The following is a 25,195-nucleotide window of genomic DNA, read 5'->3' on the forward strand; positions in this document are numbered from 1 at the left end:
AGGGCAGACGAAGTTCAGCCGGCGCCGCCGACAGCTTTGGCGGGAAGATGCGCGGGAAAAGGACCCGACCCCTCTTCGCCGGTTGCCGACAGATGGGACCCGCATGTCAATCTCACAAATCACAAAAGAAAACGGATGGTCCCCTATCCTTAAGTAGTCGGGGGGCCATTCCAAATAGAATGCGAGTATGGTCTTGACAAAACTCTTGAGTAGTGCAGAGCCGGAACCTGTTTTCACATTGGGCCTTTCTTCTTCATGGGCCGGATCGAGTGGATCCTGGTGGCTCTCTCAAACCTCTCTGCTAGCACCACAACAATTTTGTATCGGGCCTGACTTTGAAACGGACCCAGGCCTTATATTTGCGGGCGCACCTGGCCACGGTGCACGCTGGACAGGCCAAACATGATAGCCATGGGCGACGGCTTGTTGGCCCACACTCGTACACGTGAATGTTGGCTCACTGCTATCCAGTGGAGCCCGCGTTGATTTGACCCACAACCCTAACACGTGGACCTTCTGGTTTGAGTCAGCACACGTGGCTGCCAGCTAGACATACTGGACCAGTTAATCGGGGCCTACAGTTGCACGTGTTACCCACATCAGCCTGCTGGGCCTGCACTTGTACAAGTGGACGCCCGGTCAAACCTCTCGCAACGGACTCGTGTTGATATAGTTGACCAGCAACCGTTCCATGACGAAGTGCCCCGGTCTGGTTCTATGACGAATCGTCAGGCGTGGCAGCCGGTTTGGTTCTATGATGAATCGCGTCGATCATAGGTACGAGGACTAGATGGCGCACCTTTTTTGTGACGATATGAAATATTGTTCTGTGACGTGCGTTTTACTTTCGTTATAGTTCCGCAGGTGCTGAGGGCTGTGCCGATGAACTATGACGGAACCCAAGGTGTACTGTGACACGTGTTTTGCTTTTGTCACGATTGTGTAGTGTCCGAGGGCTGCCGACGAAGACCTATAAAGAACCTATTTTTTTGTCATAGATGTGGTCTGTTTAATGATGAAGCTAAAAACGCCATGCGAAAAAATGTCAAGGATGCTACTATTTCTACTAGTGATAGCTAGCACAGGTGAGACCGTTGAGATCACCAGACAGAGACTCCGGTCTGTCCGGTGAGACATCGAGCGGTGAACATGTCCGGTGCTCACCGGTCGGATTGGTGCATGGTAATAACAGTTGCATCTGCATATCCCCCAAGTCCTTGAAATTATCTGGCCCATATTGGATGGTTTCTTCTAGTAGCAAGATGGTGGAAGAACTAGACTAGTAACATAACTTAGTTCTGAAGACCAACCTGCCTGATTTTCTGAACTAAGTATGCAATAATAAGCAAACTGCTTCGGTGGCAAGGTGGCTTGTAATGTTTGGGACATGTCCTGAACACCAAAAATCACTATAGCCATAATATGCTAATACTTTAATCTCCAGTGATTCGGGGAAATGATCTAATGCGACTCTTACTTTGCATCGGCTGCTGTGCTTGTTGTTGCATTCCTAGAATTCATAGTGCCATGGTCCTAGAATTCAGGCTACCCGCGGCGAAGTGGGGCGACGTCCTCTATGTAGGGCTGTCAACAATGAGGGAGTGAGGGCAACGGTGAGAGGCAGCCCTGCGGACACACCAACTACCGAAGGCGATGTCCTCTGGAGGCGGCTGGCGACGGCGACGGCGAGGGCATGGATCCCATCGGCGAGGGCGAGGGAGGCAGCCCTGCGGACAGGCATGCTACCGACGGCGACGTCCTCTGGCGGCGGCTGGCGAGGGTGACGGCGAGGGCATGGATCCTGTCGGCGAGGGCGAGGGCGAGGGAGAGTAGCGGGGGCTAGGGCATGATGGAGGCGCGGGCGGCTAGGAAATGTGCGTACGGTTTGTGGTGGGGGTGGGTTTTGAGGTGGACAAATGACTATAGTGCCCTTGGCGGATGAAAATTCTCAAAAGCAATTAATTTAGGGAGGTACCTCTAGATACCTCCCAACCACAGTAAAAGAACTCTTATTTCTATTGTAAGCAATGCATGTGCATTCTATTATAGTATATAACACGTCACACTTTTATAAAATCATGTTTAATATTACAGTGCAATATATGAACCTCTGCCCATAGCAACGCACACGCATTTTTGCTAGTCAATGACTCAATTCTAATGCGCAGATACAAATGACGAATTGCAACAAGCCCCTCCCAGCCAATGAGAAGCCTGCAACTAACTCAAAAGTAAGCACACGTAAACAATGCAAGGGCGTCTTACGTAGAACACCCTAGTGTCAACCAAGCACGCCAGAAAACAAACACACTCAGTTTCAATCAAATTTAGACAAGTCGATTCCTTGAGTGGCTTCTTGGGCGGCTCCTGGGGTGGCTCCTTCATCGTCCGGCATCTGAAGCTTGTCGGCCAATGTCTTGGCCCCCTTGAGCGCGATGACGAGCCACACGAAGGAGAGGAACTCGCCGCCTTCGCCGAGGCTCTTGGCGTGCTGGTAGCCCCTGCACATGCTGGCCGAGTAGCAGAGGAGCCCAACCCACACCCTGTACATGATCTCCCACCGGGTCTTGTCGTCGCCAAGCTCCACCAGCTCCTTGGCGAGATTCCAGGACTCCTTGATGAGGGCGTGCTTGCTGCAGGCGTCCTTGGCGTCGTCGATGCTCCGCCATACCACTCTGCCCATGGAGCCCATGCTCCGGAGGGCCTCGTTGAAGAGGTGCTGCCGGCTGCCGGTCATCAGCATGTCCGGCCGGCAGTTGAGCAGGTGCGCCATGTAGTTGGAGATCTCCGCCGCGCATTTGCTGTGGGTGTAGGTGAGGGCATTTAGCCCCTTGGGCGGAGGGCTGAGGCGGCAGCAAAGGTCAGTGGCGATGTGCCACCGGAGGACGCTCTCGTCGAATGGCAGCTGGCGCAGGCTCTTCCAGATCGCTGTGTCGGTGTTGATGAACAACACCTCGAGCTTCTTCAGAGCCCAATTCTTCTTCTTGTCTATATCCCTGTAGCTGGCGAGGTCAAGGCCTTGCACCTTGTCCCCCAAGAGCTCCGCTACCACAAACCCGGCGACCTTGCCGTAGAGATTGTTGCTGCGGTTGTCGCGGTGGAAGAAGCGTCCCTTGTATCCGAGGCTCCTAGCCCACTTGATCAACCGTCCGGTTCTGGGGTTCTTCACCTTCTGGACCGCATCGATGAGATTGTCGCCCGGGAGCATCTCGCACAGCGCAGGGATCTTGGTCTTGGACAGGACCCAGTACAGGAGCTCGCTGATGGGCACCCCGAAGACGTCGAGCACCGCGGTGAAGCTTAGGATGACGTAGGTCATCTTGACGTCGGCGGCATTGAACTGCTCGTATGCGTGCTTGTGGCTCATCGCGAAGAGGGCGATGGCGGTGGCGTGCAGTGTCGGCACCAGCAGGACATGGCAGGCCAGGTATGCCGGCGTGGACACCACGTTGGCCCTGGTGTAGATGAGCCCGAACGCCCGGCGCAGCCAGCTCTTCATGTTCTTCTCCGCGCCGGGGTCGAGCGTGCCCAGGACGTCGTCCTTCGACAAGCCCGGGTTCTTCTGCGCGGCGGCGGCGGCGGCGGCGCCCAGTGACATGTCGGAGAGGATCATCTGGACCTTGTCGCCGTCCGACAGGATCGTGCTCCGCGGCTTCTTCTTCATCCTGACAATGGATCCGCCGCCGAAGTCGAGCTCCGTGAAGAGGTACTCCCACGCCGACGTGGGCTTCTGCCGCTCCCCGGCGGCGAGCGAGGAGTAGACGGAGACGAGGCGGTTGATGCTGGCCCGCCGGAGCGCCCACGGCTTCTCGCAGAAGCTGAGGATCCCGATGAAGAAGAGCACGACCGCGGACCAGAGCAGGCGGCGGTCGCCAGAGTCGGGCCACGTCTTGTAGAAGGCGTAGAGGGCGACGGTGACCTGGGACACGAGCGTCACCGTGTGGCGCGTCCACATCTCGTTGTCCTCGATGTGGTAGGCGGTGATCTCCTCCCGGCCGCCGAGGTGGATGAGGAGCACCGGCGCCCAGAGCACCTCGAGGTAGCTCGCCCTGGCGCCGGTGTAGCAGGGATTGCTGGCCTTGGTCTGGCGGTTGAAGAGGGTGGCCAGCGCGTAGATGGCCAGGGCGTCGCAGCTGATGTACGCCAGCCAGATGAGCCACCGGAGCCAGGTCCCGATGGTGTACTTGCGCATCGGCGCCGCCAGCAGGAGGAACCACTGTATCAGGAGGCTGGCGGCGACGAGGACGCGCATCTGCCATTCGTCCCACCACCGCACGGCGCTCCAGATGCCACTCATCGCCGACTCGATCCCTCTGTGTGTGTCCCGGCCCGGAGCCTGCTGCTGGATTGGTGCGTGGCATTCTTCATGCAATCCCTTGCTCTCAAATAAGGACGAAAAGGAAACAAGATAAAGTCGTGGCAGTACAACTTTGATAGTGTCGATACGCTGCCTTTGCGTGTCCATGGAAATGTTCCGAGAGGCCTCACGTTGTTGGTACTTGGTAGTGATGATGACGCCTGTTGCCCGCTTCTATCTTTGAACTGATTCGAGTTATGAACTTTGTTCAACTACAAGCATGTTTGCGCGCCTTAATTTCGTGGATAACTTGCTGCAGGTATATAACCGGCCTTCATTCCCAATATATTGCGAAAATGTCTCATTTTTCATATACAAATACTACAAGAACACTATTTTTTCTGAACAGTTTCTTTACAAATATGGCCAACGGGTTCTTGTATATTTTGCTGGTGATTTTGTAAGGGTCTGTCTCAATGTAAAGTGACTGATTTTTTGTTAAGCATAAGTGACTGTATTTTTTTCAGTAACTTATTTTTTGTTAGGCGTAAGTCACTGTCTTTCTTTGATTGACTTATTTTTTCTTATGTGTAAGTCACTTCTTGGGCTGCACAAAACCAGATTGGGTGCTGCAGTGGGCTATTATTTGAACTGCTTTTGGTTAGCAGTTAGTCTCTGGTGGGGTCTTAATTGGCCTGTGGGCTCTATTGACTGTTGGTTTGGTACTGTGCCCATTAACAATTTTTTGAACTATTTTGGACTAGCTGTTGGTCCGAGGTGAACTTGTTTTTGGACTGTGAGCTCTCTAGGCTAGCCGTTGGTCTGTGGTGGACTGGTTTTTGGACTATGAACTCTGTTGACTGTCTTAATCAACAAAAAATCGGAAAATATAGCCCCCGAAAAATATAGCTGAGCTTCACTTTGTTTTGTAAGTGTTGAATTCAAATTACAAGACAGCATAGCGGAAACGTGTATTAACAACCGTAATCCCCAAATATGGACAGCCAAAATAACAAAAATGTAATGTCACTATAAGTTAACTAAAAGTTATACAAACAAAACAGAAATAATTTTGCCTCAAGATAGAAGACCATGAACCACAATTGTTAGTGGATCTGGTTAGATAAAAGGCTTCCAGAAACCAAAAAAATGATAATTGACTAAAGAAAAACATTCCAACAATGAAAATAGCCACACTTAGTGGATCTGAACAGATTTGATTTCAATTTAGACTTAAATATTAAACATATGGTTGCTTGCCAAAAGTAGATAGTAGAATATCAGTTTGCAACTACATTTCAAAAGCAGGTCTTTTCCTCACCAACTCTGACATTATGCCATCCAAAATAACAAACCAATCAAACTACTATACAACTATACTACTGTCCGACTCAGTTGCAGGCCCTTGGGTGCTGGTTGGTATCATCATAGTAAGGCATCTTCATAACACTTTTCACTAACTCGAAGAAGAACTTGGTGTCGCCAACAATGACATACCTAGCCCTCAATTCCTCAGCATCAACATGTTCAGGGCATAGAATGAATGCAAAGTTGCCATCTGGATCAAAAACACAGTAATCTCGAACATTGGAAACCCAACTAACCTCTCTAGAGCACGAACAAACCGCATCCAAAAATTAAATGCATTACATATATAATTTACACAAAGACAATTTGTTGTAAACAGAGTACAAATGGACTGTAAATTCAAAGTAAACATTAATTAATAGTATTGAACAAACTACAAATAAGCATACTAAATTGTAAAATGAACATTTCTATGAGAAGATAAAATTCCTCACCTGAGTTCTCCTTCCCTCAACTGATCAACTCCAATCCTACAAATCCCAGAAAGTAATCAGATCTGGTCATATGAAACAAAAATAGTAAGCTACAACAGAAACTCCAAAAAGTGTATCATCCTCACTAGAGAGCCAATAATCAATAAATCAAAACCAAATCTACAGTTAAATGAATAACGGCGGCCCATCTGGATTTCAAAGTGATGTATGTGTGAGAGATCAAAATCTGAAACTCTATATCAACAAGAATCCTCAGCCGATCACAGACAAAACTCGAGATCACCCGCAATAACTCTAGAACAATAAATATGGAGTGAAGGATAGGAAGATGAGAGTAGTAGTATAGACAAAAATATTGTCAAGTGACTTACTTTTGCTTATGTATAAGTCACTGTCTTTTTTGCATAAAATGACTTATATATTATTTTCCCGTAAGTCACCCATCTTTCATGTAGAGTGCTTGCCTCTGCATACAAGTCTTAATGTTCCTATAGCGTGGGCCTGTCCTTAACAGGTCTGCTATATAATGTGTTGCACCCGTTAGATTTATTCGGGCTGCTATGAAGCATCTGTTGGCAACAGACCCAACAATAGTGTAAGGGCAATGCAGTTCATATCTTTTGAATGAAAATTTGAAAAATAATAGGCTGGCCAATTGTGGCGCAATGAGTCAGTACTAGGTACTATTGACACATAGTATTTTTGAATAAAAAACAAGCCTAAAGTTATGTCTGTGCATTCAGAGATAAAATGAAAAAAAAGGAACACCAAGTAAAATTATACAATACAGAGACACTACCATACTAGCTTGTCCAGCTCTAGAAGTCTAGGGCAAAATTAGTTGGGACAGAAATGAAGTGACCACTCACCTTATTGTCACTGCAACACTAGTAGCACAACATAGGAAGGCCATGGCCAAGAATGACAACACCATCGGCCATGGTAGCACTGAGAAATGGAGCAGTCATATTAGACTATATCCGTACGAGCACCTATGGAAATAACAAGTAACAAAATTCAACATTTAATGATTAGTTTCTGGATATAATAAAGCTAGACATGAGAAACCTCGCCCACTAACTTGTGCACAAAAAAACCTAGCATATTTACATTGATGAGTGCACATAAGTAACACACACACGCATGCACATCATTTTTACCTAGATTTTCATATTTATAGTAATAAATGAGAAAATATAGATCTCACATGCCTATCAAAATACCTGGACTTTCATATTTACAGTAACAAATGAGAAAATTATACTGAAAATCATATATGATTTTTACATGACAGAACTAATTTAGTCTTATGAATTCATGGAATACCTAGATGTATATCCACAGCAAAGCCCTGCAAGCAATATAATAGCAAATGTTACTCAAAAAGGGAAGTTATAGTGACCATAAAAAATTGTCTATTATTTAAGAAATCAGAATCCTCCTCACTAATAAGGCTCTGCAGTGCCAACGGTAAAACTTGAGATCCCTGGTTCCATAATATGATAGTTATCCTATATGATTGCAAGGATTGATAACCATGGAAAGAGTGCACAAGCAATATGAGTAATTTATTTAGAAAAAATAAAGCACCAAAAATAACAATCAAACTGGTGAAGAAAAGAAAATTATTGCAGTTACACAAAAGCATTTATGAAATTACAGTACAACATACTATAGTAATTTTTTCTCAGTTGGACTATAATTATTAATGCTACGACTTGAGAAGATTCTTTGTGTAGTAATACAATGATTATTGCTAGCCAAGACACATACAGACTTAGTGAGTACCTTCGAAGTAAAACATGGACACTGACAACTTTGAAGAATTATAAAGGGGATAAACATTGTCTGAAAAAATTCCTATGAATACTAGAGACCAATGCCTCTCAATACAAATGGACAGCCAGTTCTCCTATTAGTTTTTATTTTCACAAAGAAGACAAGAATAAGACCATGAGAGCATACAGAGCAAGTCGTGCATGATGGGCATACCAATGGTAGACTACCTTTATCCTTCCCCTTGGAAATGTGGAATTTCGTCAAACACCTGGCAAGCACATCTGCTAGCTCCCAAACCAAAGACACAAGAGCGCTGCAACACTTGAAAAATAATGAATCTACTATACAGGTTGGCCATTATATCTCACAAATATAATATAGTGTGAAAATCAGTGTACAATAAAGGGTAACTTGTACTTTCATAAGACAGAAAAGCTCCCTAATTAATTCACAATTTTGATAATTAAACTAGAAAATTATATTATTAAATGTGAGTGTAATTATAGTATAAGTTACTTGTAGTTTTCTAGACATTGATCAGGAGTGCTAATTAACCAAAAACAAAACTGACCAATCAGCAACCACAATGAACAAATATTGTATGTAAGACCATACTACTCATTAACAAAAGTAAGAGTTAATATATCAAACTAATAATCCCCTAGCCTCTAAAAAATGCTTCTATGGTAACCAAAATAGAAATGCAAAACTCTGAAACTAAAGTATGTGTAGAAAAAACTTTAAACTCAAAGTATGTTCATATAACATTAAAAAGTATACTATATTCTAAGATGAATATTTGCAGCAAAAGAGAAGTTCTTCACCTGAGTTCTCCTCAACTCATCAACTCCATTCCTGCAATCCTAGAAAGTAACAAGTCAGGGAGAAACTAAAATACTTGGGTATATTTGGCATCTAAAATCCTAGTGAAGTATTGCTCACTATTATGTTTTATAGTAACAAACTACAGAATTACAACACTAAGGAGGGTGTATTTGCAGATTGAGTCCACAATAAATCTTAAGCTCTCAACTTACCAAACTATTCGAATAGGTTCTTAACTCTGCAGAGATGTGCAACTTTACCCACAAGTGGGATACCGCAACTCGATCATCTTAGTGTCGGTGCAGATCCCAACAAAGCCAATACCCACCTTAGCTAAACCTGACTAGCCATCACGGGATGCACCAAGGGGGTCATCGACCGTTCACCTAGGTATAACCGGGCATAAGTCACTCGGGGCTTATCCCTTCTCCTTTGTCACCCATTGCTCTCAGCTCTCCTGATGGCTATCAAATTAGCTAGTGGGATTTATGCTAAGCCGTTGCCCATTCAACGGTCGAGTGGTTTGCACGAGAGTGGAGTTAGGTGAGATGTAACACCAACTCGGTCCTTAGTTGTGACAAGATGGATATCTCCCTTCCTTGCCCTGCCACATTGGCACGAGCACACCAAATGGCAAATCCGTAGAAATGCCATCCATCCCGTCTAAACTTTCTTTACAAAAACACCACATTTATCCCATCCCACATACGCACGCATTTTATTTATAACATAAATAGTATTATCAGTAAAGTCCTTAAGTGTTCTAATATCGATTAACGTCCAAGCAAAATCAGCCATTAATCTAGGTGGTCAAGGAATGGTCATCACAAATCAAGGGGTGGCTATCCAACCGTGTTTTTATGCAAGCAAAACATATGCAATTTTTATAAAGCAAGCCATTAGGTTGTGTTTATAAAAACTAGGACAGAAACATGCATCAAAGGATGGGATTGAACTTGCCGTCTTCGAAGCCCTCGGGGGGGTCCTGGTCGAAGCACTGTCCTTCGGGCTCGTGGTCGCGGAGCTGGTCCTCGTTCACGGGCTCGCAATACTGCTCGTCAACGGACTCTCCTTCATTCACACCGTGGTCTACGACACGCACAAACAAACACACAATCAAGAAAAGGGAATAAAAGTTTTATCATTGAGCTCGAATCGGAAAAATTAAGATATGGAGTTTGGAATAAAATTGTTGAGTGATTTCCTAATGGCATGGCCAAAACTATGACACGTGAGGCGCGGTAAAGTTTCGGGTTGGTCGGAGTTGTTTTGGCGCATGAAATGTTAGGTTTTATAAATGTTCAGGGGCTAGATAAGGGGTCAGGGACCTAGTTGTAATTATTCTCAAGAAGGCAGGGGTCTGATTGTAATTTTTGGAGGTATCTGAAGGGTTAAGGATATATTTAGAATTATGTTTGTATGTGGAAGGGGTTTATTTTTAAATAGGGTAAAGGGCAGGGTTTCTTTTGCAAAATAGCAAAGAGTGGGGAGTTTCTTTACTAAATAAAGGGCAGGGGAGGGGCCTTTGAGTTAAATGCCCTGTCCCCTTCCTCCACCCCCCGCGCTGGGAAACAGGGGAGGGGGGAGGGCTCGCCGGCGGCGGCCCGACCGGCGGCTCAGGGCGCGGGTCTGGCCTCGGGGTGAGGGGAAAAGGAGGAGTGAGGCGGGAGGACTCGGTCCCCTGCTGCGGCTCAACCCGAGGCGGCCCGAGGTGGCATAGCCACGGTGGCCGGTGGCAACGGGCGGCGGTGGTGCTTGGCCGGTGGCCCTGGGCCATGATAGCGGATGGACGGAGGGGGAAAACGGAGTGGGAAGGTGCGGGGTCCGATCCCCGGCCTCACCTTGAGCTGAGGCGGCGCGCGGAGGCGGGTCGTCGAGAGCGGTGGTGGCGGGCGGAGGGGCTGCGGTGGCAGCATTGGAGCTTGGGAGGAGGCGCGGCTCGTGGCGGTTGCGGAGCTCGAAGGCGGGGCTGGGGTCTATTTATAGCGGTGGGAAGGTGGTGGGGAGGTCGAGCGCGGTGGTGGCGGGTAGGTGTGGCCAGTGGGCGTCCGGCGAGCGGTGCGGGGCGGAGTTATGGCGCTCCGGCCGCTTGCTGGCGTTGGGACGCGGCGGCGCGGCCGGCGAGGACGGGCCGAGGTGATGTGACGCGAGCGGTAGCGGGGGCGAGCGCAGGGCAGCGGCTGCGGGCTGCGTGCTGGCACGCGGGCAGGGCTCGTGGCGGTGCTGTAGCTAGGCGACGGGCGGCGCGCGAATGCACATGGGAGCAGGGCAGCGCTGGCCGTGTCATGGCGCGCAGAGGGGGGTAATGGCAGCGAGCTCGGGCACGCAGCGGCGGGCGTCGCGGTGAGGCAGGGAGCGGCAGGCGGCGGGTGCACGTGGAAGAGCGTGTGGGCGGGCGGCACTGCTGCGTGTGCATGCGGCCGGAGTCGTGCGCGTGCGCATGGTGCAGGGCGCGGTGTGCGGGCAGGGAGCGGAGGCGCGCGGCGTACGCTGCTCGGTGCGCCGCGGCGCGGCGACTGTGGCTAGGGCGCGCGCGTCCGCACGTGTGGGCGCTCGCGGGTGCAGGCGAGGGGGGGAGGTCGGGCCGAGCGCGCTCGGGGAGGAGGAGCCGGGCATAGGCGGCCGCTGGGCGCGCGCGTGGGAGCGGTGCAGAGGAGAAGGGGGAAGCGGGAGAAGGAAGGAGGGGGAAGAGAAAGAAAGGAAAAAGAAAATGGAAAATGGAAAATGGAAAAAAGAAAAGAAAAATGAGGGAGAGAAAGAGAAAGAGAGAGGGAGGGCGGGATTCGCGCCGATCGCGACGCCGACCGCGTCTGCTCGCGCACGCGCGTCGGTTGGGCATGGCATGGCGGTCGGTGGTTCGTGACGCGCGGCATAGAAAAAGAGAGGGCCGCGTCAGGAATTGGACATCGGGATGTTCGGAACAGGGACAGTACCTGAAATAATAGGGTTAGGGTTTTAAGGGAAAACTTTGAGCTCAACGACGAAAACTCAATTTTGAAATTAATTAGCGCACGATTTAACTCAGCGAATTTTGGGATGTTACAAACCTACCCCACTTAAAATGAATCTCGTCCTCGAGATTCGGCTGGTTCCTAAATAGGTGGGGAAACTCCTTCTTTAAAGCGTCTTCGCGTTCCCACGTGGCTTCTTCCACTCCGTGTCTACTCCACTGGACTCTGCATATCCGCACTTCGGAGTTTCTGGTTCTCCTGGTGACAGTGTCCAGAATCTTGACCGGTATCTCCTAATATCGCAAGTCTGGCTGCAGATCTATTGCTTCTATTGGCACATGTTCTGTCTCGGGTACCTTTAAACACCTTCTTAATTGCGAGACATGAAATACCGGGTGTATATCCGACATTTCTTCCGGTAGTTCCAGACGGTACGCTACTGCTCCGACTTTTTTCAGAACTCGATATGGTCCAATGTACCGAGGGGCCAACTTTCCTTGTATTTGAAATCTCCGAGTTCCCTGGATGGGTGAAACCTTGAGATAGACGAAGTCTCCTGGGTTGAAACTGATTTCGCGTCTTTTCTTGTCCGCGTAGCTCTTCTGTCGAGACTGGGCGGCCTTTAACTTCTCGCGGATTTCTGCTACTCTTTCCTCGGCTTCTTTTATGAGTGCGGGCCCGACTAGGGCACGTTCTCCAACTTCTGACCACATCAGAGGGGTTCTGCATTTTCTTCCGTAAAGAGCTTCGAACGGCGACATGCCCAAGCTTGCTTGATACCCGTTGTTGTATGAAAACTCGGCATAGGGTAAACTCTGCTCCCAATCTTTGCCATTGGTGAGGATCATATCCTCCATAATTTGATTCACCCTTTCTGTCTGGCCATCCGTCTGTGGGTGATAAGCAGAGCTGAAATCCAACTTGGTGCCCATGGCTTTATGCAGACTTTTCCAGAACCTAGAGGTGAACTGGGTCCCTCTGTCTGAAACAATTCGACCGGGCACACCATGCAACTTCACTATATTTTCCACATAGAGCTTGGCTAGCTTCTCTCCGCCGAAGTTGGTCCTTACGGGTATGAAGTGAGCCGCTTTAGTGAGTCGGTCCACTATTACCCATATGGAATCGTGTCCTTTCTGGGTTCTGGGGAAGCCTACTACAAAATCTATCCCTATCTCATCCCATTTCCAAACCGGGATGGGTAGGGGTTGCAACAATCCCGCCAGCTTTTGGTGTTCAGCTTTGATCCTTTGGCAAGTATCACAACGGGCGACAAATCGTGCAATATCTACCTTCATCCCATTCCACCAATATTTCTGTCTTAAGTCTATATACATTTTGGTGGATCCTGGGTGAATGGAGTAGGCCGAGTTGTGAGCTTCATCCATGATTATTTGCCTGAAGTCTCCTTTCAGGGGCACACAAATCCTATCTTTATACCATAATGTTCCCCTATTATCCACTCTAAAGTCTGGTGCCTTATTTTCTCCGGTTTGCCTCCGGATTTCCATCAGTCCCTTGTCCGATCTTAGGGCTTTCCTGATCCTTTCTTCTAGGGTGGATTGGACGTTCAGCACTTGGCTAGAGCCTCGAGGAACAATGTGCACATTTAATTGTTCCATTTCCTCTCGTAAATGGTCATCCTTGGGCCCGTAGGATTTCCGACTTAGGGCGTCGGCTACTACGTTTGCCTTTCCCGGGTCGTAATGGATTTCCAAATTATAATCTTTGACTAATTCCAGCCATCTTCTTTGTCTCAAGTTCAAGTCGGGCTGGGTGAAGATATACTTCAGGCTCTTATGGTCGGTATAGATTTCGCACTTATTTCCAATCAAATAATGCCTCCAAATTTTAAGTGCGTGCACTACGACTGCAAGTTCCAAGTCATGGGTTGGATAGTTCTGTTCATGAGACCTGAGCTGGCGGGAAGCATATGCAATGACTTTCCCGTCTTGCATCAGTACACAACCCAATCCTTGTCGGGACGCATCACAATAAATGACAAAATCTCGATGAATATCCGGCAGGGTTAGTACTGGAGCTGTCGTCAATCTCCGCTTCAATTCCTGGAAACTCCTCTCACATGACTCCATCCAGGTGAACTTCTTCTCCTTTTTGAGCAGCTCAGTCATGGGCCGGGCTATCTTGGAAAATCCCTCGATGAATCTCCGATAATACCCAGCTAATCCGAGAAAACTCCTGATCTCACTGACATTGGTTGGTTGCTGCCAGTTGGACACTGCTTCGACCTTCTCGGGGTCCACTGCTACTCCTTCTGCAGTCAGAATGTGACCAAGGAAGGCTACCTTCTCCAGCCAAAACTCACACTTACTGAATTTGGCGTATAACCTATGCACTCTCAGCTTTTCCAAAACCACCGTCAGGTGTTGCTTGTGCTCCTGAATACTCTTCGAGTAAATAAGTATGTCGTCGATGAAGACTACGACAAACTTATCTAACTCGTCTATAAACACTTTGTTCATGAGGTTCATGAAATAGGCAAGTGCATTTGTCAGTCCAAAAGACATCACTGTGAACTCAAACTGCCCATATCGGGTGACAAAGGTTGTCTTCGGGATGTCGCTCTCCCTAATCTTGAGCTGAAAGTACCCGGACCTCAGGACAATCTTGGAAAAGTACTTGGCCCCTTTTAACTGATCGAAAAGATCATCGATCCTGGTGAGGGGATACTTGTTCTTAATAGTGACTTCGTTCAGTGCCCGATAATCAACGTACAGCCTCATACTTCCATCCTTCTTCTTGACAAATAGAACCGGGGCTCCCCAAGGCGACGAACTTGGCCTGATGAAGCCAATTCGTTGTAACTCCTCTAGTTGTTTCTTTAACTCTGCCAACTCGGAGGCTGCCATCCTATAAGGTCTCTTGGCTAGAGGGGCGGTTCCAGGAACAAGGTCAATAACAAACTCTATGTCCCTATCCGGTGGCATACCGGGAAGTTCTTCGGAAAAGACATCGGGGAACTCATTCACTACTGGTAATTCTTCCAAGGTCTTGGTTTCCATGCTAAATACCATCGGGTTTGCTCCACTTTCCCGAGTGTGACAGGTCACTCGGACTCCCTCTGGGTTTGTTAGACGCACTACCTTGTCTGAACAACCTATGAGGCCATTGTGTTTGCTTAGCCAGTCCATTCCGAGGATCACATCTATCCCTTCTGACTTAAGTACTACTAGGTCTGCTAGAAACTCTACCCCACTTAAATTGATCCTTACCCGTAGACAACCCAGTTGACACCTGATGTCCCCTCCGGGCGTCCGGGTTAATAGGGGTGTTTTTAGTAGTACTGTAAGTATTTTATGTTTCTCCACAAAACTTGAGGATATGAATGAGTGTGATGCTCCAGAATCAAACAGTACTATTGCAAGAGTTAAGCTGACTAGGTACTCACCGAGTACTACGCCCTGAGCTCCTTGAGCTTCCTTCGCGTCGATGTGGTTGACGCGGGCTCGTCCAAAAGACTGCTGGGGTTGCCTCTGCTGGCCGTTGTTGTTGGTGTTGTTGTTGCCGCGAAGAGGCACTCGGTTGGCACCGGTCAGAACTGGCTTGGGTCCGTTCACTGTGTTGGAGAAGGCTGAAGTAGCCGGCTTGTTCTTGGCATAGGGGCAGTCGGCGATGAAGTGTCCCGTCTCACGGCAGTTGAAGCAGGCCCTCACATTGCCGTTGTTGTTAGTGACCTGGCTTGCATTACTCAGAGGGGCCCTCATGGTGTTCTGGCTTCTGGGCTGTGTGTTAGGGGCCCATGGTCCTGTCACTTGAGACTGAGTTCTGTACTGCATTGGGGCTTGGGACCTTGATGCGTTATAGCTGAAGTTTCTAGGCTTCTGGAAACGATCTTGCTGGCGGGCCTTGCTCTCCAGAAACTTGCGCTTGTTATCCTTTCTTTCATCACTCTTGGCCTTCTCAGTGAGGATTGCCTTGTTCATCAAGGTGTTGAAATCAGGATAGATCTGATGGGTGAGCAGGGTCTTGAGTTCCGGGTTTAGTCCCTTTTTGAACATATCCTGTTTCTTCTCGTCGTCGTTCACTTCGTCTGGTGCATAACGAGCCAGCTCCATAAACTGGTGTGTATACTCTTCTACCGTCATACTCCCTTGCTGAAGTGCGCGAAATTCATCCGCCTTGCTCTTCATGGTAGCCGAGGGAATATGATACCGTCGGAACTCCTTCACGAACTCCTTCCATGTGATGGTGGAGGCATCCTCGGCGGCGGCACAGTAGTTCTCCCACCAGGCTAAGGCAGTCTCGGTGAGTTGATGTGCTGCCAGCAGAACTTTATCCCGATCCTGGCACTCGAACGGTTCAAGCTTCCTTTGGATCACACGGAGCCAGTCAACTGCATCCAAGGGGTTCCTGGATCCGGCAAAAGTGGGCGGCTTGGTTCTCAGGAAAGCCGTAAGCTTGTCATTAAAGGTCTGCTCTCGTGGCCGCTTGTTTACGAGAGCATTGGCCAGTGTCTCCAGTATGAGAGTCTGCTTATGGATTATCTGTGCCAGGTCTGTGAAAGGGTGGTGGTGGTGGTGGTGGCAGTGGCGCATCTTGATTTTCTCCTCTTCCCTGGCTCACTTCTTGCTCTTCCAGAGGAGGGTTTTGCCCAAGAGGCATTGCTCCTGCATCAGCGGCTGGGGGGATCCGGTTGCGGGAGGCCCTCGTAACGCTTCGGGAAGCCATCTGTAGATCGAGTGGATTGGGACCAAGATTAGATGATGTTCAAGTTGTTTAATTCGTGTAATAAGGCAGAATCAACCTTTTGCCGATAAGCACACAACCAGAAACACACAATCATGGCAAACAAGCACATGCAACTTTATTATAACAAGGCAGGGGTACAACACGGGGACACGACTAGAACGCGTACTACACGTCTCGGTACAGATTCATACTTAGGGATACAACTTAAACCGAAAGGGTTAGAAGGGTACAACACTATGGTAGGGTCGGACATTCTACTCGTGGGGCGAGCCTTCTTCTGGGGCGGAGTGTGTGAGTAGTCCTTGCTCGCCGTCCTCTAAGTTCACGTTCTCCCGGGGTTGCGTAGCAGCTTCTCCTTCACCGACGGCAGTAGACCCTTCGGGGTTCTCGGGTGGGGCTTGTGGGGTTATCACGAGCGGTCCCCATCCTATGATGGGTGTCCCGAGTAGAACTTGGTTTTCCCCAATTGCCGGGACTGGGGTTCCACTTCTGGTCCATTATTGGATACGCCGGTCTCGGGCTTGCCTGAGGCTCTCCTGAGCAACTGCTTCGCTGCTGACCGCGGCTGCGGCTCTTGCCTCGGCTTGGGCTGCTCGTACCTGTTGCAGTCTCACCGTGAGCTCTGCTTGCTTGGCTCGATGGGTCTGCTCCCTCAAAATGTTGGCCTGCTCATCAAAGAGCTGATCCAAGGCGGCTATGTAGGTAGCCACTTGGTACAGAGGGTCCACTTCATGGCGGCGCCGTTCCAGACTTCTCATGCGTGCTTCCCAAACTGGGGTTCTGATGGCCGGTGGAAAGAACCTCATTGGCATAGGGGCTAGGTGTTCTTCGAAAATCCGGCACAGGTAACGGAGTGCCTTTCTGATAGCCAAGGGGTAGGTGTCTTGGTGCCTAAATCCCGTAGCGGTCACACGCCATGACTGGATGTCGGGGTAGCGATCACTTCTGGCGATGACTATGATCACCCTGCAGCGGAGAGTGCCATGATGCTCGTACTCTCTGCTATAGAACCTTGGGCGTTCCGCAATGCCAAGGCTCTCCAGGGCATTGATCAACAGGCTGGGGAAACCAGGTGCAGCTTGGCAGTCGCCCTGGGTCCATCCTTCCTCAGCCATCTGAAAACAAAGATAAGGTGAAAAACTTGCACAATTATTTGGGGTACACAAAGGGAGTAGGTGATATTTATTATTACAACATGGTGGGGTACAAACTTCATGGTTACACGATCATTAGGGCAAAGGTTCTAGCTTGGGATGCTACTCCTATCATGGGGACTCTTCCTCGATCTTAAGAGGGCGCTTCTTCAGTGGAAGATACTGATCCATCGCGTCATCTTTGGTCTGAGTACCTTTATCCCAGTGGGTTTCTTCGGGTTCTTCTTCTTCTGTCTGAGTACCTACATCCCAATGGGTTTCCATGGGTTCTTCTTCTTCTTCTTCCTCTATCCATCCACCTATTCCTCTACGAGCCTCTTACTCTCGCATTCAGGCTTGGAGGGCGGCTAGGGATTCCTCGGCGCGTGTGGCTCTTGCCTGTTGTTCTTTCAGTTCTGCCTCTTTTCTCTTGCATTTGGACTTGGAGAGCGGCTAGGGAATATTCGGCATGTACGTCTCTTGTCCGTTGTTCATCCAGCTCTTGGGTTGCCTTCTCTGCTCTGTGGACTTGTTGCTTCAGTTGTGCCGCTTGTTCGCGGTAGAGCTCATCCAGGTCGGTGTGATAGATGGATAGGTGAGAGACCATGTCTTCTAAGTCTTCTTCTTCTCTTCCAAGTCATCTCATCTGGGCAATCCATGTGCGTCCTCTTCCTTCAGTTGGCGGGAAAAATCCCATAGGAGTCCGCTGAAGGTTGTGCCTGTAGATCACGCGTAGACGACGGAGGGCTTTACGGGCGGCTTTCCGGTAGGTGTCCGGGAAACGGAATCCAGTGATGGAGATGAACCAAGGGTCCACATTAGGGTAGCGGGTGCTTCTTCCTATGAAGATCATCAGATCACACCGAAGAGTGCCCTTGGAGTCGTACTCCCGATAGAGAAACTCTGGTGAGTCCACAACTCCGATGCGTTCCAGGCTGAGGATCAGTATCTTGGGAAGGCCGGGCTCTGCGTGGCAGATTCCGCCAATCCATCCATTGTCAGCCATCTGGAACAGGGCAAGAACCAGTGGTGAGTGTTTGTGTGAAAGAAAGATTAAGGAAGGAAAAGTCCTAGGGAAAAAAGGGCCAAAAAAGAAGGTTTCGCTCCTAGGGTCACATCCTACGGCCAACCTACGGCTCTGATACCACCTGAAGCGTCCCCTCATAAGAGAAGACTTAAATGTGTTCCAAACATCAGTCCCAGGAGGCTGATGACACATTTATTACATCAGATGGTCCATTACCATACAACTGTACGCAGTAGTGAGCAGAGAAGCGCCACTATCGCGAGGATTACAATCCACACACACGCAACGATATTAAAAACATACAGAAAATCATCAGAGTCTTGCGCCATGCGGTAACTCCTGCGGGTGACCCAAATCCACAGGCAAGGCTGGGTGCAGGACGGTACCCCTACTCAACGTCGTCAGGCACAAAGTCTGGATCTTCTTCTGTAAAAATAAAGAATGGGGTGAGTACGAACGTACTCAGCAAGTCCAACCACACCCACGGAGGGGGTATAACAGAATATCATGCACACGGTAAATCAAGGATAAGGCTAGGGTTCGATTTGCGGAAAACAATATTTTATGCATGGGTTCATTTGAAAGGAAGTATTATTCCAAAACCAGTTTTCTTGTACCGAGTTACACAAAGGGTTGATCCACACTGGATCCAGGTTTTAAGCTGCTACCAGACTCCTCATCCGCCGTAGCACATGGCACAACTGCCGGACACAATTCCAAAACAACTCACGCCAACCCATCCCGAAGTAAACACTAGTTGTGAGACCACACCGTAACTCGCCCAGTACCGTGGGCACGGACTATTAGAATAGGTTCTTAACTCTGCAGAGATGTGCAACTTTACCCACAAGTGGGATACCGCAACTCGATCATCTTAGTGTCGGTGCAGATCCCAACAAAACCATTACCCACCTTAGCTAAACCTGACTAGCCATCACGGGATGCACCAAGGGGGTCATCAACCGTTCACCTAGGTATAACCGGGCATAAGTCACTCGGGGCTTATCCCTTCTCCTTAGTCACCCGTTGCTCTCAGCTCTCCTGATGGCTATCAAATTAGCTAGTGGGATTTATGCTAAGCCGTTGCCCATTCAACGGTCGAGTGGTTTGCACGAGAGTGGAGTTAGGTGAGATGTAACACCAACTCGGTCCTTAGTTGTGACAAGATGGATATCTCCCTTCCTTGCCCTGCCACATTGGCACGAGCACACCAAATGGCAAATCCGTAGAAATGCCATCCATCCCGTCTAAACTTTCTTTACAAAAACACCACATTTATCCCATCCCACATACCCCACATACGCACACATTTTCTTTATAACATAAATAGTATTATCAGTAAAGTCCTTAAGTGTTCTAATATCGATTAACGTCCAAGCAAAATCAGACATTAATCTAGGTGGTCAAGGAATGGTCATCACAAATCAAGGGGTGGCTATCCAACCGTGTTTTCATGCAATCAAAAACATATGCAATTTTTATAAAGCAAGCCATTGGGTTGTGTTTATAAAAACTAGGACAGAAACATGCATCAAAGGATGAGATTGAACTTGCCGTCTTCGAAGCCCTCGGGGGGGTCCTGGTCGAAGCACTGTCCTTCGGGCTCGGGGTCGCGGAGCTGGTCCTCGTTCACGGGCTTGCAGTAGTGCTCGTCAACGGGCTCTCCTTCATTCACACCGTGGTCTACGACACGCACAAACAAACACACAATCAAGAAAAGGAAATAAAAGTTTTATCGTTGAGCTCGAATCGGAAATAATTAAGATATGGAGTTTGGAATAAAATTGTTGAGTGATTTCCTAATGGCATGGCCAAAACTATGACACGAGAGGCGCGGTAAAGTTTTGGGTTGGTCGGAGTTGTTTTGGCGCATGAAATGTTAGGTTTTATAAATGTTCAGGGGCTAGATAAGGGGTCAGGGACCTAGTTGTAATTATTCTCGAGAAGGCAGGGGTCTGATTGTAATTTTTGGAGGTATCTGAAGGGTTAAGGATATATTTAGAATTATGTTTGTATGTGGAAGGGGTTTATTTTGAAATAGGGTAAAGGGCAGGGTTTCTTTTGCAAAATAGCAAAGAGTGAGGGGGTTTCTTTACTAAATAAAGGGCAGGGGAGGGGCCTTTGAGTAAATGCCCTGTCCCCTTCCTCCACCCCCCGCGCTGGGAAACAGGGGAGTGGGGAGGGCTCGTCGGCGGCGGCCCGACCGGCGGCTCAGGGCGCGGGTCTGGCCTCGGGGTGAGGGGAAAAGGAGGAGTGAGGCGAGAGGACCCGGTCCCCTGCTGCGGCTCGACCCGAGGCGGCCCGAGGCGGCCTAGCCACGGTGGCCGGCGGCAACGGGCGGCGGTGGTGTTTGGCCGGTGGCCCTGGGCCATGATAGCAGATGGAGGGAGGGGGAAAACGGAGTGGGAAGGTGCGGGGTCCGATCCCCGGCCTCACCTTGAGCTGAGGCGGCGCGCGGAGGCGGGTCGTCGAGAGCGGTGGTGGCGGGCGGAGGGGCGGCGGCGGCGGCATTGGAGGTTGGGAGGAGGCGCGACTCGTGGCGGTAGCGGAGCTCGAAGGCGGGGCTGGGGTCTATTTATAGCGGCGGGAAGGCGGTGGGGAGGTCGAGCGCGGTGGTGGCAGGTAGGTGTGGCCAGTGGGCGTCCGGTGAGCGGTGCGGGGCGGAGTTATGGCGCTCCGGCCGCTTGCTGGTGTCGGGACGCGGCGGCGCGGCCGGCGAGGACGGGCCGAGGTGATGTGATGTCAGCGGCAGCGGGGGCGAGCGCAGGGCAGCAGCAGCGGGCGGCGTGCTGGCACGCGGGCAGGGCTCGTGGCGGCGCTGTAGCTAGGCGACGGGCGGCGCGCGAATTCACATGGGAGCAGGGCAGTGCTGGCCGTGTTGTGGCGCGCAGAGGGGGGTAATGGCGGTGCAGGTGCGCGCGCGCGTGCTTGCGGGCGGCGCCGAGCGTAGCGGCGAGCTCGGGCACGCAGTGGCGGGCGTCGCGGCGAGGCAGGGAGCGGCAGGCGGTGGGTGCACGTGGAAGAGCGCGTGGGCGGGCGGCACTGCTGCGTGTGCGGGCAGCCGGAGTCGTGCGCGTGCGCACGGTGCAGGGTGCGGGCAGGGAGCGGAGGCGCGCGGAGTACGCTGCTCGGTGCGCTGCGGCGCGGCGACTGTGGCATGGGCGCGCGCGTCCGCACGTGTGGGCGCTCGCGGGTGCAGGCGAGGGGGGGAGGTCGGGCCGAGCGCGCTTGGGGAGGAGGAGCTGGGCATAGGCGGCCGCTGGGCGCGCGCGCGGGAGCGGTGCAGAGGAGAAGGGCGAAGCGGGAGAAGGAAGGAGGGGGAAGAGAAAGAAAGGAAAAAGAAAATGGAAAATGGAAAAAAGAAAAGAAAAAGGAGGGAGAGAAAGAGAAAGAGAAAGAGAGAGGGAGGGCGGGATTCGCGCCGATCGCGGCGCCAACCGCGTCTGCTCGCGCACGCGCGTCGATCGGGCGTGGCGCGGTGGTCGGTGGTTCGTGACGGGCGGCACAGAAAAAGAGAGGGCCGCATCAGGAATTGGACATCGGGATGTTCGGAACAGGGACAGTTCCCGAAATAATAGGGTTAGGGTTTTAAGGGAAAACTTTGAGCTCAATGACGAAAACTTGATTTTGAAATTAATTAGCGCACGATTTAACTCAGCGAATTTTGGGATGTTACAGTAAACATATTGGGAAAAAGGCAAATCGCACTAGAAAAGCTTTAAGATGGGGCGCTATTAGCACTAACATGTGTGACTAGCTGCAGAACTATCGCAGAAAAGGGACCGTGGGCCGGCCCACGTGTGTACCTCCTGAGAGGAGAGGTTCAAAAGAAAGATATGAAGCAAATAAAATTGTAATTTTCAACTCAAATATCCAAATCAAATCCGGATTGTACCATTGAATTTCTTATGACGAAATCTTCAAAATAATATCCCAGTTGACTATATTTAAATAAGTTTTAAGGTGGAACATTTTTTCTAAAGGGGAACAACTTTATTAAGAAGTTGGAACTTTTTTATTAAGAAGCTGGACAAAATATTCTGGCTTCATAATTTTATTAAAAAGCTGGAATATTTTTTTCAAGCTGGAACAATTACAAAAAATATGTTTCAGAAATAAAATTCATCTAAATATAGCCAAGTGTGATCTAGTTTTGAGGATCTCATTATAAGCAACATAATGGTGAAACTGGAATTTGATTTGGATCATTGCTTTCTAAACTGTTGCTTTTTTTGTTTGAATCTACGTTTCGCGACCAGGCGAGCGGCAGCGGCAGCAGCGCACGGCACAAGAAGGGGCACAGGTAGCAAGGGGACAGCGAGAATTGGGGTGCACGGTCCCCTGGTGCATCGCAAGCAGGCTGGAGGAAGAGGGCGCTACATCCTGGCGAGTAGGGGAGCAAATTGGTGATCCTTGGGTGCACCTTCAACCCTCTGTAGTTCAAATATTTGTGCTACTTCTTTAAAATTAAATTTTATTTTGAAAAATTAGTATAAATATTTAAACTAAAGAGAATTGGAAGTACCCCTAAATGTCACTAATTTGCACCCTTATTGGCGACGCTGCGTGGGAGATGGACGAGCAACAATTCACGAGGAGGCGATGCAGGGGGGACGAGAATTTGGGGGTTATGGTCGTGTGGGGTAAAAAGGAGCCGCGAGTGGCTCCTAGTCCATCTCTGCGTGCCGGCTGAAGGCGCGACTGAGTCCAGGTCCTGCTCAGCTCGACAAGAGGAGGGGGATGACGACGCGGAATCCACCGACAAATGAGAGGAAGAGAGAGAACGGGCCGGCAGAGGAATTGAGTTGGCCCGAGAGAGAAAGGAATTTCTGATCCGGGAGAGAAAAGGAGTAGAGAAAAAAAAAGATAGAACATGAAAAATAAATAAGGTCAAAAAAGAATTTTAATCCTCAAAAAATTAGGTGAAATTTCACAAAGAAAGTTTATGACACGAGGAGCTCAAACAAAATATTTCAGGGCTCACGAAAAAGAATCTAGATGCTTCCAAAAATTGGATTAGCTCTAGAGAAATTGAGAATAAAAACCACCAAAATCTGGAAAAATTCTCAAAAAATTCAGAGGATGATAAATATATTCAAAAAGATATTCACAACCCAAAATTGAAATGTGACATCCTCACATTTATACCCCGAATTCTGTGGACTTGTTGGAAAATTTAGTTTTTTATGATGGCTTTTCAACTTGTGCTTATTAATATTATTAACAGTCTTTTCATCCTTTGGCCTGCTTGGGATGGAAAAGAACTTAGCATTTGTGAACAGGACTATATTTGATTCAACTGAACTTACTCCTACATGCCCCACCACAGCTATTATATCAATATTTTTCTTTAATAAAAGAAAACCCACAATTACATGAGCATGTCATCCTGCAACTTCGAATAAATCAAATGTTTACTATGTTTACTTCGGTACTCGTACATAACTGAAGTCTTTGTTTACTCCTAGATGTGAAGTGCTGCAGCAACAAAATTGTGCATCCTTCTCATTTCGATCTGTGTGTCCCCGGAGCCTGCTGGATTGGTGGCATTCTTCATGCAACCCCTTGCTCTCAAATAAGGACGAAAAGGAAACAAGATGGCAGTACAACTTTTTTTTGAAATAAAAGCAGGAGCACTGCTCTGTCATTTAAGAACAAGAAGCATTCGTACATAACGCGTCGAAGCGTACACCATACAAACAAATGCAATTTTCTCCTTCTTCCTCCCCTACCCAATTTATTCAGCTCATTTGTTTTTGTTGTTCTTGGCCTGGGTAGGGGAGGTCATGTCCATTTTCTCCATGATTTGTGGAGGCTCTTGATTCCCTCACCATCTAACAGTTTAAAAGGTTAGAAACTTAATCCTGACATGTTCAATTGCTATTGTAGCTCATTTACATAAAGTTTGCATACGTAGATGTGATTTACTTGTATTAGTTGATCAAACTGAGTCTATTTAGCTCGCTGCGAGCTGAATAGCAGCTTAGAGCAGGTACAATAAGGGTTTATTAGCCCATCCATATCAGCGTCTGTCCTACATGGATGAGAGAGAAATGAGGTGAGAGAGTGATGCAGGCTCTTATGCAAGAGACGCCTCCAGCACTAGAAACAAAGCACAAGAGTCGATTTTGGAGCCGAACTCGTCTCTTGTGTATGTGTCTCATGAGCTCATGAGAGAGTATTGGAGTAAGTGCATGAAATTTTTTAATGTTCCTATGCTTCATAGGAGACGGTCTAAGAAACAGATTATTGTAGTATATGTCTCCAAGTGGTGTCTCTAGATGATGATTATTGTATCAGTACTGTAGATAATGAGGGCTTTGACCGCATGATTAGATGATGATTAGAGTATGATCATTGTAGCATTACTATATCTAATCATGGATTAATTAGACTCATTATATTCTGTTCGCAAAATTGCACCAATCTGTGAAAAGGTTTTGCAAATAGACTTCATGCTAAAAAAATGAAAACCACATTACTTAGGTCTAATCAATCAGAATACTCCTAGCTTAAATAAGGATTTGTGGAAAATGAAAAACCCTCTCAAGATAAAAATCTTTCTCTGGTATCTTAGGCGTGAAGTTGTATTAACAAAAGATAACTTAGCCAAACGAAACTGGCATGGAAATCAATAGTATTGTTTCTGTCATGAGAATGAAACGATACAA

The 25,195-nt window shown here is 48.8% G+C and overlaps 1 protein-coding gene across 1 annotated transcript; it reads right to left on the reverse strand.

Moving 5' to 3' along the window:
- Nucleotides 1-2,049: 2,049 nt before the first annotated feature.
- LOC120639746 lies at nt 2,050-4,347 on the reverse strand. The gene has a single exon (XM_039915630.1). The coding sequence runs from the start codon at nt 4,295-4,297 to the stop codon at nt 2,318-2,320; it is 1,980 nt and encodes a 659-aa protein (XP_039771564.1). The 5' UTR covers nt 4,298-4,347; the 3' UTR covers nt 2,050-2,317.
- Nucleotides 4,348-25,195: the final 20,848 nt, after the last annotated feature.

This window comes from Panicum virgatum, chromosome 7K (genome assembly GCF_016808335.1).
Source record: "Panicum virgatum strain AP13 chromosome 7K, P.virgatum_v5, whole genome shotgun sequence".
NCBI lineage: Eukaryota > Viridiplantae > Streptophyta > Magnoliopsida > Poales > Poaceae > Panicum > Panicum virgatum.